General features: G+C 35.4%; 1 protein-coding gene across 2 annotated transcripts in view; it reads left to right on the top strand.

The window, feature by feature from the left end:
• Positions 1-19,173, top strand: part of ACOXL (acyl-CoA oxidase like) — a 511,030-nt gene that overhangs the window by 324,222 nt on the left and 167,635 nt on the right. For both annotated transcript variants that reach the window (XM_051975799.1, XM_051975800.1), the window contains exon 13: positions 10,520-10,609. In XM_051975799.1, the coding sequence (XP_051831759.1) occupies positions 10,520-10,609 (90 nt within the window). The remainder of the gene's footprint in view (positions 1-10,519; positions 10,610-19,173) is intronic.

Below are 19,173 nucleotides of genomic sequence, written 5' to 3' on the forward strand. Positions count from 1 at the left end.
GAATATCCGTTGGTTTCCATAGAATGAGAATTTGGCTCAAAATTGCCAACTATTGAACAGTGGAAGTATGAGATCCTCCCCGGGGAAGAACTCTTGTACCCTGGCTCAGTGATGAACTCAGTGATCTAACTGGTCTTTTCTATTTGAAACAAGTGTGACTAATATGGAATACCTCATCCTGGAAATGAACACCAACCTCAGCTAAAAGTACTGCAAGTGAAGTATTTCAGGAGAATTGGACGCATTAGACCTTAAATCAGTTGGCATAATCTCTGTTTTCTGAATCTTCAGCTGCAGCAGGAGAGAGAGGGATGTGTGTAATTTGGCAACCAGACTGCTGACTTCACATCTTCTGATACTCGAACAAGGTTTTCTTCTCCTGGTTATTTCTGATACAATTACAGGACTTACATGCATTTAATAGAAACTAAGTGAAAATGGTAGTGTGTTGTATTTGGCAGGAAGGAGGGGAAGTTCCTTTGAAATAGGGGCAAAAATGGAACTTGCTACTCTCCTAAGAAGTGGTCTATAATATGATTAGAGGTACAAAGAGTCCTAAATTTGGAATCAAGTTACTAGCTGTGTAATCTAGGGAGGTTACGTAGCTCTCTGAAATTCAGTTTTTTTTCATTTGTAAGGTAGGGATAATAGCTTCCCTATAGAGTTTGTTATGAGGCTCAAATGAACTTGTGTAAACCAAATGTTATGATTAGTATACTGAAGGCTGCCAGGTAACACAATATATAGAGTGCTGGACTTGGAATTAGGAATACCCGAGTTCAAATTCTGCATCAGACATTTCTTAGCTTTGTGATCCTGGTCAAATTTTTTGACTTCTTATCCTCAGTTTGCTGATATGTAAAATGGAGAAATTTTGTATTAATTAAAACATGATAATTAAATTAATTGAGTAATTAATATATTAATTTATATATCAATATATCAGTATTTAATACAATATGATATAATTGATATATTAATATGTTAATAATTGATTCATTAAAATGTAATGTTTTATATTAATGATGTTTTATTAAAATAATCCTTATCCCCTAGGGTTATAGTTTGGACCAAATGAGATATAATGTATAAAGTATTTAGCAAACTTTAAATAGCTCTATAATTGTTAGATATTATTGTTAGTAGGGAAGCTAGGTGGTGCAGTGGATAGAGTGTTAGACTTGGATTTAGAAAGATCTAGGTTCAAATCTGACCTTAGACATTTACTAGCTGTGTGATCCTAGGCAAATCACTTAATCCTGTTTGCCTCAGTTTCTTCATCTGCAAAATGAGCTGGAGATGGAAATGGCAAACAACTACAGTATCTTTGCCAAGAAAACCCCAAATGGGATCACAAAGAATTGGTCATAACTGAACCTTAACAACATTATAATTAGATCATAGAAAAATATTTGTCAGTTTCTCTTTTGCTATTTTGAAAAAGATGTAGAGATGTGAGCTAGATGATAGAAAAATTAAAGGGTTTCAGAGCTAGTTGACTTTTCCTTAGGGATTCATTATCAGCTATTATACCAGTGGAGGTCCCAGAAATTTGTGCCTGACCCTGTGCTGTTTAATATATTTTTCAATGACTTGGATGTAGACACGAATTGCCTGCTTGAAAGATGTCAATTACATGAAACTGAGAGAGAATTAATCTGTCGGATAATGGAAACTATGCTTGTTCCCATAGGGCAAAATTAGTAGCAAAGAGAGGAAGGTACAGAAAAGACCTTATATAAGGGAAAACTGCCTGTGTAGAACAGAAAGGGATCCCCTTCACTGGAAGTCTTTAAGGAATGGCTAATTAGCCATTTGTTGGGCTTGCTGGAGAGGGAATTTTTATTCAGATATAGGTTTGATTAGTTGGACACTGAGTTTTCCATTCAGTTCTTTGATTCTGGATTACTTTAAGTGGTATCCAAGAGCACACTAAAGAAATATATTACTTACCTCATACTCTGAAGAAACATCTTTACCTCACATGTGCAAGCAATTTTCTCCCAGAGGTTAATTGACTTATATAACATATAAAATGTTGGCACTAATAGGAAGCTTAAAGATCATAAAATTCTAGTGGCTTCATTTTATATATGGGAAAATCGAGGTCCCAACAAATGAAATGTCTTATCCAAGGCCATGCAGCTCATCAGTAGCAGAGCAAAAGCCTGAAGCCAGGTCTCCAGATCCAAAGTTGATTCTACCAGCCGGCCTCCAAGAAAAGTCTCTGGCCAGGCAGGGATGAAATGTTCCACAGTGGAAGTAGTATATCCTTCCCTGGAAATGCCTTTTCTACTCTTAATGATCTAATCGCTCTCTTTCACATGTAACATCCATGACATCCTTGTGTCATCTTGAAACCTACTAACTCTTAGGAAGATAAACCTAATATACAAGTCTTTAAGGAAGTTCAGCCTGGGTTCTGAGCATTTTTAAATAGTATTTTATTTTTTCCAAATACATGCAAAGATAGTTTTCAACATTCACCCTCTCAAAACCTTGTGTTCCACATTTTTCTCCCTCCCTCCCTCTTTTCCCCTCCCCAAGATAGCAAGAAATCGAAGATGGATTAAATATGTGCTGTTCTTCTAAACATATTTCCATATTTACCATGCTGGGCAAGAAAGTGGGGAGGATAAAAAAAGGAAAAAAAAACAAGCAAACAAATAACAACAACAAAGTAAAAATACCATGCTTTTATCCACATTCAGTCTTCATAGTTCTCACTCTGGATATGGATGGCACTTTCCATCACAAGTCTATTGGAATTGCCTTGAATCACTCATGAGTGTTGTTTTATCTATACAGTGTTTCAGCAGTTTCTCATGAATAGCTAAACTTGTATGTTTGTGAAATTAGCAGAAATATTCACAGAAACATTCAGTTGAGCAGAATTTTAAGTCATGATGCCTATGAAACCTAGAAAATGGATGGGCCGTAATTAGGATTATTCAATTTCAGGATATATTTCTGCAACTGATAATTTGTTCCCGCAACTGATTTTAACTAAGAATATAATGTCATTTCTTCATTTTCTAATGTTCAATTTTCTTTCTGTATAATAGAAACATTATCAAACTCTGATGCACAAGACTTATGTTCAAGTGTCAGAGCCACCATATACTAACTGGGTGACATTAGGAGAGTCACTTGAGCCTGCCAAGCCTGTTTTCTCATCTGTAAAATGAGGCTATTAATACCTGCATCATCCAGCTTTTAGGATTAGTATGAGGATAAGATAACATATAATGCACATACAATATTTTATAAATCTGAAGCATTATAGAAATAGTCCCTCTGGCTTTACTTTGAATGTCTAGCACATAATAGGTGCTTAATAAATGTTTCATTCCATTTCTGACTGTTGGTTCTCTTCCTGTGATGCTGGACTCTAGTAGGAAAGCTTTTGTTTTATCTTAATAGAAACTAGATCACCACATTACTTTCTGGCCACTTACTTCCAAACCACGTTTGCCACCTAGATCTAGCATTCTTCTTTGTCCTCCTCCCATCTTTCCCTTCTCCCTCCCATCATAACATGGACTGTCTTCAAGATTCTATAGTTTATAGATGAACTTTCACCATATCCTACCCCAAAACAGAGCACTATGCTTACTTTTCTCAGGATACTTCATTTTCATGCAGCTTTCCTATATCTACCTTTGCCCTGTGGAATTCCAAAAGAAATTCTCTAGAAGCAGAGCTATTCACTAATGATAAATGTAGACATATGTTTAGAAGAATCGCACATATTCAGCCTGTATTGGATTTACTTGTTGTCTAGGGGAGCTGGGGAGAGAAGGAGAAAAATTGGAACACAAGGTTTTGCAAGGATAAATGTTGACATTTACCTTCACATATATTTTGAAAAATAAAAAGTGCTTAAAAAAAAAAGCAAGACACTACCTTATATGTGACAATGGGGAGAAGTGATATAAAGAACAATAGCTAGGTAGAACAGTAGACCAACAGCCCCAGGGTCAAGAAGACCTGAGTCCGGGGCAGCTAGTTGGCAGAATGATAAAGCACCAGCCCTGAAGTCAGGAGGACCTGAATTCAAATTTGGCCTCAGACACTTAACACTTCCTGGCTGTGTGACCTTGGGTAAGTCACTTAACCCCAATTGCCTCAGGGGGAAAAAAAGACCTGAGTTCAAATCCAGCCCCAGACAATTATTAGCTATATGACCCTGGGTAAGCCAATTCTCTTCTATCTTCCCCTCCCCCCCAATAGAGTATCATGACACTTTTCTCAGGAAACTTCATTTTCAGGCAGCTTTCCTCTATTTATCTTTGCTCTCTGCAATTCCTAAGGGAATTATTGGGGAAAGGAATATAAGTAACAGTGTGGACAGTGGCAACCAGCCTGATTTGAAGGTAATTATTGAGCTTTTAAAATATTTCAAAGCAACTTTCTTAAAAACAAAACAGATGAAATCCCTCTAATATTTGCCATGGAAAATATTGGACCCCAAAATTTAAGCCTTAGAGCATAAAAAATGTTAAGACATAGTCATATAAGAAATCCCTCTTCAGTATTTCCATTAAATAGTCATCTAGTAATGTGGTAATTGAAGATATTTAGTGAGGGGAAATGCCATCTCCTGAGGCAGCTTATTATACTTAGAGAAAGTTTTAACTCTTTGGAAGAATTTCATTGCATTAAACAGAAATGTATCCTTTTGTGACTTTGCACAATTAATTGTTTCTAGTCTTGCTTTCTGAGGCCAAGATGAACATATTTAAGCCCTTTTATTCTCTGAAAGTCATTCAAATGAAAAGTTCCCCGTAAGTTTGTTTTTTAATTTTTTTTCCTCTCTGTGATTAATACCCTTTGGCAGATAAGTATTAAAAAAAAAGCTGATGGATTACTAGAATGGTCTGATCCTTATGGGTGAAGGAGATATATTTAGATATATGAATCTTTAAAACAATAAAGCAAACAAAAGCCTAAGATGATTATCCTTTTCTTATACCTGGTATCATAGAATATCAAAGCCAGAAAAGACCTTAGAGCACATCTAGACCAACCTCCTGATTTTGCATATTAGGAAACAGAGGTTTAGGAAAGGGAGCTGTTCCCCAAAATCACACAACTGGAATTGTAACCTTGGTCCTCTGCTTTCTAACCCAAAACTCATTTTATGACACCATGTTCTCTGAGTCTGGTTAGTTTTAAAACTGGAAACTTCAGACTTGCCAAGGATTTAGTTCTCAAAAATGGGGCAAATACATTTGACATGCTTTATGAAAATTGGGTCAAAAATAAATCTCTTAACTAGTTATGAGAGATTGAAAGTGGCATGCCAGCCATGCTTCATGTGAGTTTTTAGTTTTGTGAGGGGGAGGGTTGTTCTTTCACTTTCAATTACTTCTATTATTTTTAGCATTTTGTGAACTTCATTTCTTCCAACATGTCAAAGGTGTTTGTCTACATTAAGAACTAGCTTCATTGTAGGTTGAAAATCTGTTGTAAGGGAGTCATGTGGCTTCTGTCAGATTTTGGAGCCAGGGCAGCCAACTTGAGCTTACTGCAACAGTTTAGGAAAGGAATAAAATCTCAGATTTCTAATGAAATATCCTATAAAAGAAAAATCATGTTCTTAACCATTATCGTTTCCAGAGAATTTTTTCCCCACTATCTTGGCATCCATAAGTCATCATTAAGCTATCTTTTTAAAGGTGGTCATTTTAAAGATTAATAAGCTCAACTCATCTTCCTCTAATTAACCTGAGAAGAGACTTGACAAATTCAAAGGATATAAAAATAATTTTAAAAATTAAAGGGCAGCCTCTGACAAATGTAGGATGGCTAAAAGAATACCAAGTCTTAGAGTTAGGAAACCTAACAGAGTTTCTCATTGATTGTGTGACTGGGCACAAATCACAAGATTGAAGGTTTAATTTAAGATGTAGTTGATTTGTCTGTATAATAAGGGTAATTCAAAGGAACGAAAGTGACTGCAGTAGGACAGAATCAGTCTGACTTAACCAATTTCTAGAGCTCTATAAACAAGTCTAGAGAAGATGGAGTTTGACTCCTCCACATGACAGAATTTGAAAATTGAAAGGCTCTTGTTATTGTTGTTGTTATTGGTGATCCTTCATTCTCAAAGAGGACCAATGGCATCAGGAGAATGATGTCTTGATTTACCAATGAATTGGATTTCAGTGAGACAGAGCTGTGCAAAATCATCAGCTTCACTCTCTCCTGAAGACTCATTGGAATCCAGTGGCAAGACATAAGTCAAGATGAATGGCAATGGCCCAGTAAAAGGAAACATATGGCTTAGTGGGATAATCTTTAGCTTTAGATTCAGCGGACCTGGGTTTGAGTTCCACCCCTAGCATTTTCTATCTCTGTCATCTTGAGTCAGTCTCTTCATTCTTTAGCATTCAGTTTCTTCATCAGAGCAGATGGTCTATAAGAGCACTCCAACTCTAAAACCCCATGAGCTTTTGACCTCAAGGGCCATCTAGTTCAACAATCTTTATTTCACCAAGAATATCTTCAATGGCATCCTGACAGATAGTGAATCCAGACTTTGCTTAAGGACCTCCAAAGAGAGGGAGATTATCCTGTCTCTAACTCCCAAGGTAGCTCATTCTTCTTATAAACATTTTATTTAGTGGGTTTTCTTTACTGATGGCCTAAATTTGCCTCTTTGAATCTTCTGCCCATTGCTCTTGTTGTTGTCTTTTGTTCTCAAAAAGGACCATGAAATCAAGGTAGTACAAGGGACATGCAAGTGAATTGGATTGAGATGAGGGAGGACTGTGCAAAGTCACCAGCCTCACTCTCTCCTCCAGAGCCAGCTGGGTCCAGTGGCAAGAGATAGGTTAGGACAACTGAAGATGGTCCTGGATGCAGTAGGAGATTGTAGCCTTTTTGAGCTACGATCTTTCCCAGGTTTCAGTATGACTAATGTAACACCTATTCAGTGATTAAGGCTAGGTGGGAAATGGGGCAAAAAATGACTTCTTTTACCTTTTCAGAAAAATAAAATCAATCTGGGAGGGTACAATCCTCAGAGTCTCTTGCCAAAACAGAAACAGTTGGTATTTACATTCATTCTAAGGCAATAAAGACCAAACAATAACCCGAGACCTATTATTGGCCAATCAATGAGAACAAGTATAATTTGGGTTTAAGATATGGTCCTGTGGGGCAGCTAGGTGGCCCAGTGGATCAAGCACCAGCCCTGAAGTCAGGAGGACCTGAGTTCAAATTTGATCTCAGACATTTAACACTTCTTAGGTGTGTGACCCTGGGCAAGTCACTTAACCCCAATTGCCTCAGGAAAAAAAAAAGATATGGTCCTGCCCTCTTTGTAGCAGCCTCCTTAGGTCTCATATAAATCAGACCTAGCAAACACGAATTCATCAGAATATTAAAAGATGTTAGATTAGGTGGCCCCCATTATGATTTTATGATTGGGCAAAAGGCCCTCTTTCTCCCAAAATACCTTTCTCAAATGCTTGATAATACTTGAGAGGAACCAAATTGATATGTAGAAAAAAGATCTAACTTTTAGGAAGAAGAACTGGTGTCAAGTTTAGATTCCAGCACTTGTTGACAGGCTTAATTTCCCAGCTTCAGTTTCTGCCCTTTGAAAATGGAGATAATCCCTACCATAGCTACCAGACGGGGGCTATTATGAGGATTGAATTACATAATGTATCTAGAATATGTGTGCATAAATCAGTATATGCATTTAAGGGATTATTATTATTGAGGATATAGTAATCTGAATTCTTGGTAGATATTGCCCTATTTTGATCATTTGGAATGAAATAGAATTAAGTGATGTTGAGCTGGGGATCACTATTTGTCCATTTTATAGAAACAATTGCATTTCTAGGGGACAGCAAACACATTTATTAAGTGACTATTAAGTGTAATGTCCTGAGAGAGAAGCAAATTTTATATGACACGACTCCTGCCCTCTTGGAACTTACAATCTAGTAGGGAGGTAAGACATAAAGATAGCTCCAATTAGGAGTGCTTCAAAGGAATTCAAAACAGAGTATTATATGAAGACTAAAGGGAGATATCATTATTGAGAAGGGGAGGTCACAAAATGGGAAGGGATCCTGATGGCAGAGCAGAGATAGTATGGCATATAATGCTTAATAAAGCAAACAGTTGTGATACAGTGGAAACACAGGTTTGAAGTCACAAGTCCTGAATTTAAGTTTGGGGCAAATAGGTGGTGTAGTGAATAGTGTTGGGCTTGGAGTAGTTCAAATATGGCCTCAGATACTTACTAGCTGTGTGACTCTGGGCAAATCACTTAACCCTGTTGTTTCAGGTCTTCATCTGTTAAATGATTAAAAAAAAAAAAAAACTTTTGACCTCATCCAGACCATTGGTATCACACTCAGACAGAAATGGCGGGGTTACCATTCATAAATATCCCCGCAGTCCACATAGTGCTTTAGTTTTAAAATGTAATGTAATGTATGTTTTGCTGCATTTTTATTTATTTTGTTAAACATTTATCAATTACACTTGACTGTGATTCGGAATGCACTCTACACTATTGTAGGGTGGATATTATATTAAACACCTTTGATTTAGTCTAAACTCCCATCCTATAAATAAAAGAAGGCTCTCAGAAAGAAGGTCACACAATAAGTTGCGGAAACAGGATTTGAACTTGTCTTTCCACTAAATCTCACTACCCTCTTCATATGAGATGATATGTGTATAGCAATTCTGGACTTTATAATAAAAATCTTCAAGCTTCTAATCAGAATTAAGGTTTAAAATGCAAACATCTTGGGGAGAGATGATTGTGGCTGAAAGTGACTCTAAGTTATCAATATCCTTTGATCTTATTGGGAGAACAAATTTTGAGAGGAACATCTGAGAGTGGGGTTTGGAGGGGTGGGAAGGTAAGGAGATAGGGAAGTGGGGTGGTGATGGTGGTGTGGTGAAGAATAGATTAGAATGGGATCTCCAGAACCTTTGGTCTTAACTCACAGTTTTTCCTGGTATAAACACTATTTTTATTTCAATTGCTGATTCTGTCACTCAGACACAGAAGACAATAGCCCCCAGAAATTTTCTTACTGATTTCAAGAAGTTTAGAACTGAAATCGTATGTGTAGAAATGCCAGGTTTATATGAAGAGTATTGCCATAACCAGGGAATCTTCTTTAACAATGGTAATATGTGGTAATAAGTTAGCTGCTTTCTCTTCCTTTTTTTTTTTTAATTGTCCAAAGGTATTAGTTGATTTTTTTTTCTCCAGAGGCAGCATACCTCCTCTGTGGTTCCAAGGATAGAGAAGAATCATGGCTTAATAGAAAAGGTGATGAACTTTCCTAACACACCTGGAATCATGAGTTTGAATCCTGGTTCTATCCTAGACTCTATGACCTGTGTGACTTGGATAAATCACCTAATTTCTCTACATTTGCTTATATGTAAAATGAATATATTGGATTAGATTGCCAGATCTTGATCCCATGAAGACATAATTCTCTGACATTTATTTGTCCATGGAATTTGAATGTTTTCAGGGAAGGATGAAAAATGTTTAGAAGAATTTGTTGAATTCTCATGTTATTCATATGAGTTAATATTGTAATTTCATCCGTCTGAATCTTTCTTCCAATCCAAACATACTTTCTTCCATATTTGGCTCTGACTAGGATCCTACCACAAATCCTCTACTGGAAGTCCACGACAGGTACTTAAGGGATCTTCTAATTCTCTCAACTTTGGACCTTGCATGCATATTATATAGAATGTCCATCAGTTGGTTCAAGAAGTATTTATTAAGACACAAAAACGATAAATACTCCTTACCTACTAGGAAATTACATTCTGCTGAGATGATGATGGAGCATGTATGTTGTTCAGTCATATTTGACTCTTCATGAACCCATGGAACATAGCATGGCTTTTCTTGGCAAAGATACTGGAATGCCTTGCCATTTCCTTCTCCAGAAAATAGAGATTAAGTGACTTGCTCAGGGTCACACAGTTAGTGTCTGAAGCTAGATTTGAATTCGGGTTTTCTGGACTTGGTATTATATCCACTGAGCTACCCATATATACAGATAAATAAATTGGAAATATATACAAGATAAAAAGTAATATAAGGGTAATGGCACTTATAACAATCAGATAAAGAAAGGCCTCTTGTAGATGACATTGGAACTATGCTTTGAAAGAAAATAGGGATTTCAAGAATCAGAGGTGAGGAGAGAGGGCATTCTCTGTATAGTTGCAGAAAGTAGAGTATAATGTGTGATGAGCCACAGGCAGGCCATTCATCCCTTGCTTTCACCATCTGGCCACTCCATCTTTTTTTTCTGTCCCTAAGCTTCTCTGATGATATCCTTTACAATGTGGATCAACAATTTTCAAATCTAGCATCATTGGTAATAAAGATAATAGTCTCAAAAATAAATCTGGGGAATGATATGTACAGGGCCCCAGCCTAATGAGTAAAATGAGCATTTATGTAACCAATGATGTGTTTGTTTTTTTTTTCTTCTGGAAAAAGGGTTACATGATGGAAAATCGGATCTCAGGCTTAAAATGTGACTCAGATGTGTTTGTGACCTTCGAAGGCGACAATGTGGTTATGCTCCAGGTAAGGTTCCAAAGGCACTCACTTCCCATAAGTTTTCTAACTTGTAATAACAAAGAGTCCCTGGGATGCAGAGGTGTTCCATGTGTTTTGTCTATCTAAGATTTCATCATTGCCTTTGGCAGGTGATAGCCTGGGTACCATTTGGTTTTTACAGTATGTGATAGTGGATTAGGACTGTTCTCTTCCAGCTGATCTTTTGATGTTGAATTAGATCCACTTGTGATAAGAAAACTGCTTGTGCTGCATCTCCAGTCAGATTCTCTGGGCGCCAAGATTATTCCCCGAGAGTTAGTTAGGCACTTCTGTAAGGTGATTAGAGCTCAGTTACACATACTGAAACAGTAAACTACTAATTGGTTCCCTGGTGGCAAAACCAAGTGAATTTAGCTTCCAAAGGGACCCAGTATTTTTTTTTAAAAGCCTTCATTAATTTGGCCTGAATTAATTCGGAATGTGTGACAATTTGACCTGTGTGAAGCTGCTTTATTTGTGAAGACAAGAGTTCATGAATAAAATATGACTTTAGGAACTAGAGGGTCCTAGAAAAAGAAGGCTGGTTTTGGAATTAAAGACTCTGGGTTTGAATCCTACCTAAGTTTTCCAATTACTACATGTATAATCGTGGGTAAGTCGTGGGCTCCTCATGTCTTCATCAATAAAGTGAGAGAATGGATTTGATGACCTTTGAATGTTCTTTCCAGCTCTGAACCTATGATCCAATCATTCTCTAATTAATGCATTAGAGAAATTGAGTATGAATTTATAAAGTTGTAGGTAGGCAATCAAGCTCCTCAGGAATAGCTTCTCAATGGAGAGAACCTAGTGAGGCTTCATGATACCTAATTAAGACATTTGTGTTGCAAAGCCTCAACCACAAACTTTGGCTCATGGTCAGTATATAATGGCCTTTCAGTCAAAGCCTAAGACATGCTTACCACAAGATTGAAAAGAAAGTCCAGAGAAAACTGGGGACATTGGAACTATGCTTTGAAAGAAAATAGGGATTTCCAGAATTAGAGATGAAGAGAGAGGCCATTCTCTGGATAGATGCAGGAACTGGAGTATCATGTATGATGAGCCACAGGTAGGTCATTCATCCTTTACTTTCACCATCTGGCCACTCCACCTTTTTTTTTTTTTTTTTTTTTTGAGAAAACTCATGCTGCCTAAAATATTGACATTAGGTATAGGAGCCCAGGAAAGCAACAGGAAGAACTGGGACTCTTTATACTGAACCACTGTGATAGCATCTTGCAATTATTGCTATGTGGTAGGAAAACAGAAATGAATCAGAATGTATATCTAGCAAGGCCTAAAAAGTAGAAATGGCTAGCAGATAGATTATGTGTGGATTAAGATTAAAAAGAAAAAATAAGAAAAGCACCTTCATGGGAAAATTATGTAATGCTTTAACTTTGCAAATTGCTTTACAAAAGTATCTTACTTGAGCCTCACAACAAACCTATGAGGTAAGTACTACAATTACTATTCTCATTTTATAGATGAGAAAACAGACTGAAAGAGGTTATCAACACATTATAATAGAAAGAGTACAATTTTTTGGAATCTGAAGACCTAGATTCATATCCTCTGTCACCGACTTAAAGGAAATAATCTCAGCCTTAGTTTTTTCATCTCTAAAATGAAGGGGTTGCATTAGATATCCCTTCTCAGCTAAGGTCTTACATTCTGCAAGAATGTTTCTCCTAGTTCTTCTTTACTCTTAGTGCCTTCCTTCTGAGATTACCCTCCATTTGTGATTTACATCTATCTTCTTTGTACATAGTTGTTACATGTTGACTCCCCCATTAGATTGTAAGCTCCTTGAGGACAGAGACTATCTTTTGCCTTTCTTTTTATCTCCAGTCCTTAGTATAGTGTTTGGCACATAGCTAATAATTGTTGGTTTTACTTTAAGTTATGATCTTATGACTTATCAAAAGTGATGTAGCTAATGTGTCTTAGGTGGGATTCAAATTAATTTCTTCCTATGTAAATCTGTCCATGTCACTTCCTTCTCAGAACTCCAATGGCTCCTTATTAACTCTCAGATCAAGTCTTCTGCTTGACATTTTCTTTATAACCATTCCTCTTTCCTATATTTCCAGTCTTAAAGGTTAATCTCCTCCACATACTCTCTGATCCAGCAGCACTGACCTGCTCACATTTCTTCAAATGCAACATACTATTTCTGGTTACTATGTGTTTTCACTGGCTGGCTATCATTATTAGGATGTATAATCCCCATAATCTTAATTTCTTGGCTTCTTTAAAGATTCAGCTCAAATTTTATCATCTACAGTAGCTGTTTGCCTCAGCTACTACTTTACATGCTTTCCCCTCCTCAGATGTCTTACATCGACTCTGAACCTATTTTTGTGTGTACTTATTTTTATGTAGTCTCTTCTTTAGAATATAAGCTCTTTGTGGATGGGAACTATTTTAAACTTTGTATTCTCAAAACTTAGCATAGAGACTTTGCACAAAATAAATACTTAATATGTTGCCATTGACTGATTTGGCATGAGGAAGCTTGGTTTTATTTAAAAGACACAATTTTCCAAAGGCAATCCAAGCTTCTGTCCCCCTTTTAAATTCTGGGCCCAGCTTATGAGTGGTATATATACAGAATACTGATGGGCCTACTCTTTATGCTGTCCATTTATTTGCAAACTTTTATCTGGACAGTATATATAACCCTAAATACAAAGAAACATAATAGTCCCTTAATAAATTATTGTTAGATAAGATTAAATAATTAGGCCAGTTTCTTTTGAAATTAGTATTTTTTGTCAATATGTATGATTTCACTTATGTAGAAAATTTCTGGTATGGATACTCCCTCTACTGATATAGATGAGGCACTCATTAATAACCTATAATCTTTAAGAGTTCCTGTGGACATTGAGAGATTTATAGAACTTGTTGTGGTCATATAGCTTATCTGGGTCAGAAGCAGTATGTAAACTCCTATCTTCCTGACTCCAAGCCTGACCCTCTTTCTGCTTTGCCATGCTGGCTACCTCTCAGGATAATTCCCAAAAGCTTTTCAGGGACTCTATACTATTTTGGGGCTCAATGCAATCAGTATTAGATCCACAAATAGCAACAACTAAAAGACCTCATCATCTAGAAGGAATCTTTCCACTGGGACACCACACAGACTATGCTCTGTGATGATGGCAACCCCCTTTGGCAAGCATGTCTCTTTCTTATTTGTTGCTTGACATTAAGAATCAGAGAGTTGTTTAATCAAAATACCTTTGTTGCCACATTTTTCCAAGAACTCTTGTATGGTTTTGAAATGCTTGGGAAACCTGCATATTGGTGTGCTTTCTACTGAATAAGTCTACAAACATTAAGTGTAGTGGGATTTTATTCTCCATACCTAGAAATCAATTAGGTGACTATAAGGATGTCTTCTGTACAATATAAATTTCTCTGTCTCCTTTTTCAAATCTGTTCTTGATGCTTGAGTTGATTATTCTCATAAAATTATGTAAAGTTTTTAAAGTAGTTATATAGCTAACTAAGGTCATCAATAATCTCTCAAGCACTTTTCTGTAATGATAATATTAGATTTTTTTCTAAACCTTTGGTTTCTTTGCTGTTCTTTAAAATATTAGGAGAAGCCATTCCTCTAGACCCACAAATGACTTTTCTTTTAGAGTAGACCTTCTCTGGGTACAATTGATCCAGTGTTGTGTTGCTTCTCTTTTGAGCTTTGTTTTCTTCAGCATCATTTCCATTTCATTAGATTGAAAATCAGGGACTGTGACACAAAGAGTTCAAATGCTAGAGGACTACTGTTACTAGAGAAAAGGATTTGTTACAGAAATTTTTTTACAAATTTGTCATGTCTTCGTTGTTTTCTTTCTGATAAATGCCCTTAGGATTTTGCTTTATTGGATCTCTTACCAAACAACTGCTCATTGTTTATGAGGCAAAACTATTGATGATATGCTATCATCCTCCTCTACAAAGTTTTACAAATTAGCTGATATTTTATGTGCTTCTTTGTTGTCCATCTTTCAAACTGGAAAGATCGAATGTATTCTGACTAAGATCTCTAGGTTCTTGGAATCTCATTGTTGTAAACTTCCATAAGAAATGATGGTAGTCAGCATCAATGTGTGTTTTTTTAATTCAATTTTTTTTGCATCAGTAAATTATTTAAATACTTTATTTGGATTGCCTCAAATGTAGACCTAATCTCACATTTATTCTTTTAATTTATAATTTATTCTTATTTTGCTTAACTAATAACAAATTACTAGTCAGACTATCCATAGATGAACAATTCAAAAATCATTCCCAAATCAGATTATCAGTTGTTTCCTATCTGTTGGAATCAGTTTCATTTTTTTGTGACCTTTTTTTAAATGGTTGCCATATCTCAAGCTGCAACTTTTTTTATTTAAGAAAATAGACATTTGGCTATAGGACAATCTAAAAGCTATTGAAATGTTTTTCTTTTCTTTTCTTACTGTTAAATCATATTTTCAAACATAATTTTCATCATCATCTCCTATGCCCATTTTTACATAGGAGTCACCAAATAAAAGGTATATTTTTGTTTAATTTGAAAGGTCTTATTGATTTCTTCACAGAATTTCTATACCTTCTCATCCTTTGTAAAACCAATAATATAATTTCTTAGATTTTTTTCCTCTATCAACTTTCTCTCCAGTACAAAACTATACTTCCCTGGACTGGTTCCCTAGCTTTCTTTTCAAGAATATGCCTTATTTAACATATACTGCTAATCATAATCTTTTACCTATTTTGTTTCTTTTAAATAAAATTTTAGAGCCATAGACAGTTTCATTTCACCAACTCTTAGTGAACCAATAGGGACAAATTTGCCTTCTTGCATTAAGAGCAATAGTTCCTCTTGCTTGTTGCCTAAGCTTTGAATATTTATGTATAAACATGGGAAGCTGTGGACTTTGCTAATCTTCTTTCTAGGATTTTTTTTTCTCTTTTGAATTATGAATATCTCAATTGTAATTCTTCCTGTTTTACTGTATCTCCCCTTTATGGTTTATAACTTGGGATATATCTAGAGTCTGTCTTTTCTTTTCCCCATCCCTTTTACTTTACCACACTTTTAATTAGATATTCAAGACATTCAGAAAATATATCTTTTGAAGGTATAATCCATCCCTGATTGGAAATCAGTTGTTCCCATATTTCAAGCCATGATTCAGCTACTTGAATCTTACTTTCAGGTATCTACTTTGTCAACAATTTACTTTCCAAGATGCCCATCAATAACAGATTCAAGATTCAATTAGTTTCTATACAGTAATTTTGTTACATACAGATATATCCCAGAAAATGTTGCCCCTTTATCCAATGACTTCATTAATACCTTATAGCTATACTGCATTGTGAACTCACTGAGTCCTGCTATACTATTGCTCAACACATCACTTATTTATAACAGTGATCAGAACCTGCCCCCTGTAGCATTTCAAACTAGTGACTTATAGTAATACATTTTAGTTACCATGTAATTCTATTGTTGCTATGGCTCTTAGTGGTTGGTTTCTGTTGTTGTTTTTATAGTGAGCCAATTGATAAAGCAATTAATAAATTAGATACAAAGACAAAAATGAAATAATTTTTGTCCTATGCCATGTTGGCTATATTGCTTTTATCATTATTTGTGTCACTGTCCTATTACCTCTATTAGATTGTAAGCTCCCTGAGCTCATTTATTTTTTTATCCTTCTCAGCACTTAAGTACAATAATTTGTACATAGTAAATACTGAAGGGATTAAATGAAGCTAGTTAGATCACTTTCCATTCTTCTTTGTCTAGAAGAAGAAATTGGGGGATTTTGGCCTGGATGGAACTACAAAAATAGAGATACAGTTGGCTGGGTTTCACTTGGTGCTCTTTAGGACTTAATCTATGCTTTGATTCAGTTAATTCCTTGGCTTAATGCAGTAGTTAAACATTCAGCTGAAACGCTAAGTTATCCTGAACTTTAAAAAAATTATGTTAGCTCTTTATAAATTTGTTGGGATCTAATTTAACTACTGATGCTAAGAAACAGTCAACTTTGGGAGCAGCTAGAAAGAGCAGTGAATAGAACACTAGTCCTGAAGTCAAAAGAACCCGAATGACACTTACTAGCTGTGTGACCCTGGGTAAGACACTTAACCCTGATTGCCTCCAAAAAAAGAAAGAATCAACTTTGAATTCCAAAATTTAAATAAACTTTGGGCTCTTAGAAGGATAGCTAACACACGGAATGGCAATCAAGATTAAAAAAAATATTTTGGCAGGCTATAACACTGGGGTCAAATGTAAAAGAAAAAAGTAATACATTAAGGCTAACTGTACAGGCTTAACCTATATTTTTAAAAAATCACCTTGCTTAGTACAAGATAAGTAAGACATGGGTAGATAGCAGTTGCTTTGAAAAAGATCAGGAGATTTTAGTGGATCACCAATTCACTGACTCAATAATATGTTATAGCAATAAAAATTAATGCAATCCTGGACTGAATTAAGAGAGATATTATATTTAGGAATAATTGTACTCTGTCTTAGTAAGACCACATCTGATGTATTACATTTTTATTTTCTACAGCACATTTTTTCAAGTTTTGGTTTACTTTTTTTCCTCAATATATTTTATTTTTCCTTAATTACATGTTAAAACAATATTTAACTTTGTTTTTTTTTTTTAAATTTTGAGTTCCAAATATTATTCTTTCTCTCACCTCTCCCTAAAAGGGTGAGTAATCAGATATAGGTTATACATGTACAATCATGTAAAACATTTCCATATTAGTCATTTTGTACAAGGAGATTTAAATAAAAAAAGAATGAAAGAATGAAAAATAGCGTGCTTCAGTCTGTATTCAAACGGTATCAATTCTTTCTGGAGGTGAAGAGTAGGCTTTATTATTAGTCCTTTGGGATTGTCTTGGATCATTTTATTGCTGAGAATAGCTTAAATCATTCACAGTTCTTCATTGTACAGTAGTATTGTTACTGTGTAAAATATTCTGTTTTCATTCACTTCATTTTGAAATGTAAGTCTTAACAGGTTTTTCTGAAATCTGAAATCACCCTGTCTGTCATTTCTTATAGCACAGTAGCATTCCATTACATAGAGTAGAGGTATATTGATAAATGTTTAACAATCAGTTCCCTGGTGACAAAAATGAAAAGATTCTCCCCCACCCCCCTTTTTACTTTAAGCTTATTTTTTTTATAATTATAACTTTTTATTGACAGAACATATGCCTGGGTAATTTTTTATAACATTATCCCTTGCACTCACTTCTGTTCCGATTTTTCCCTTCCCTCCTTCTACTCTCTCCCCTAAATGGCAGGCAGTCTTATACATGTTAAATATGTTATAGTCACAGATACCCTTTTAAGTATGTCATTGTTATTCAGTTGTTTCAATTATGTTCAACTCTTTGTAACCCCATCTGGAGTTTTGTTTGTTTGTTTGTTTTTTGCAAAGATACTGGAGTCGTTTATCATTTCTTTCATGAGTTAATTTTACCGCTGAAGAAGCTGAGGCAAGCAGGGTTGAATGATTTGTCCAGAGTCACATAGCTAATAAATATCTGAGGTCAGATTTGAACTCAGGATGGCAAGTCTTCCTGACTCCAAGCCCAACACCTAAATATTCCGATTTAAAATAAAATCTATACTATCAACATTTTCTCCATCACTTTCTTACTTCTAGACAATCTACAAAACAAATCAAGCCCTGATTTGTAATATTTCCTGATTACTGAGGTATAAATGCTTACACTAAAATTTTAATGACAAACTGTGATTTGACCTGGTTCCAGCAAAAGGATGCATAGAGATGAGGATTAGATCCACAATTTTCATACTTTGTCTAGGACACACAAATACTTTAGCCCTGCTCTTGTTCCTTCAAATTATGATTTCTCTGTTATGCTTAAAATATTCTTATTTATAAACATTTAATAATCAATAATCAGGGCTCAATTTTAAGGAATGTGTCTATGGTATAAAGGAAACTAGACTGCAATACTTCTTCTTTTTAAGAGATGAGACTTGCTTATTCATCTTTGAATTCCTCATAACTCCTAGTTTTGGGCAGTTAATAAATATTGTTGAATGATGAGTATAAATGTAGAAATGAAATCCACAGATAATTCCTAAACCTCCTCACAGGCTCGTAACCCCCCTTCAAAGTCCCCTTTTTACCTTAAGGACCTTAAAATGACCCAAAAACATAAATGTTTCCATGGAAATATCTTCTGGTCAATGTGAGTACTCTGTGGGGTAATGCAAATGAAAATGCAATCTCATAAATGATACTGTGAGTATGGGTTGTGATATAAAAGAGAAGCACAAGCAAGGAGACAAGAAGACTGAAATTGTGATTCACAAATTTGGTAACTTACAAAGTTTGGTAACTTACTCTGAGTCACTAAGTCATTCATTTATTCTACAAATACTTATTAAAGGCCTCTTGGATTTAGGTTCTGTGGGGAAAAAAAAAAAACAACAAAAAATGATATATGTCCTCCCTTCAAAGAGTTTTTTTTTCTAT

Source organism: Antechinus flavipes, chromosome 2 (genome assembly GCF_016432865.1).
Source record: "Antechinus flavipes isolate AdamAnt ecotype Samford, QLD, Australia chromosome 2, AdamAnt_v2, whole genome shotgun sequence".
In the NCBI taxonomy this organism is placed as follows: domain Eukaryota; kingdom Metazoa; phylum Chordata; class Mammalia; order Dasyuromorphia; family Dasyuridae; genus Antechinus; species Antechinus flavipes.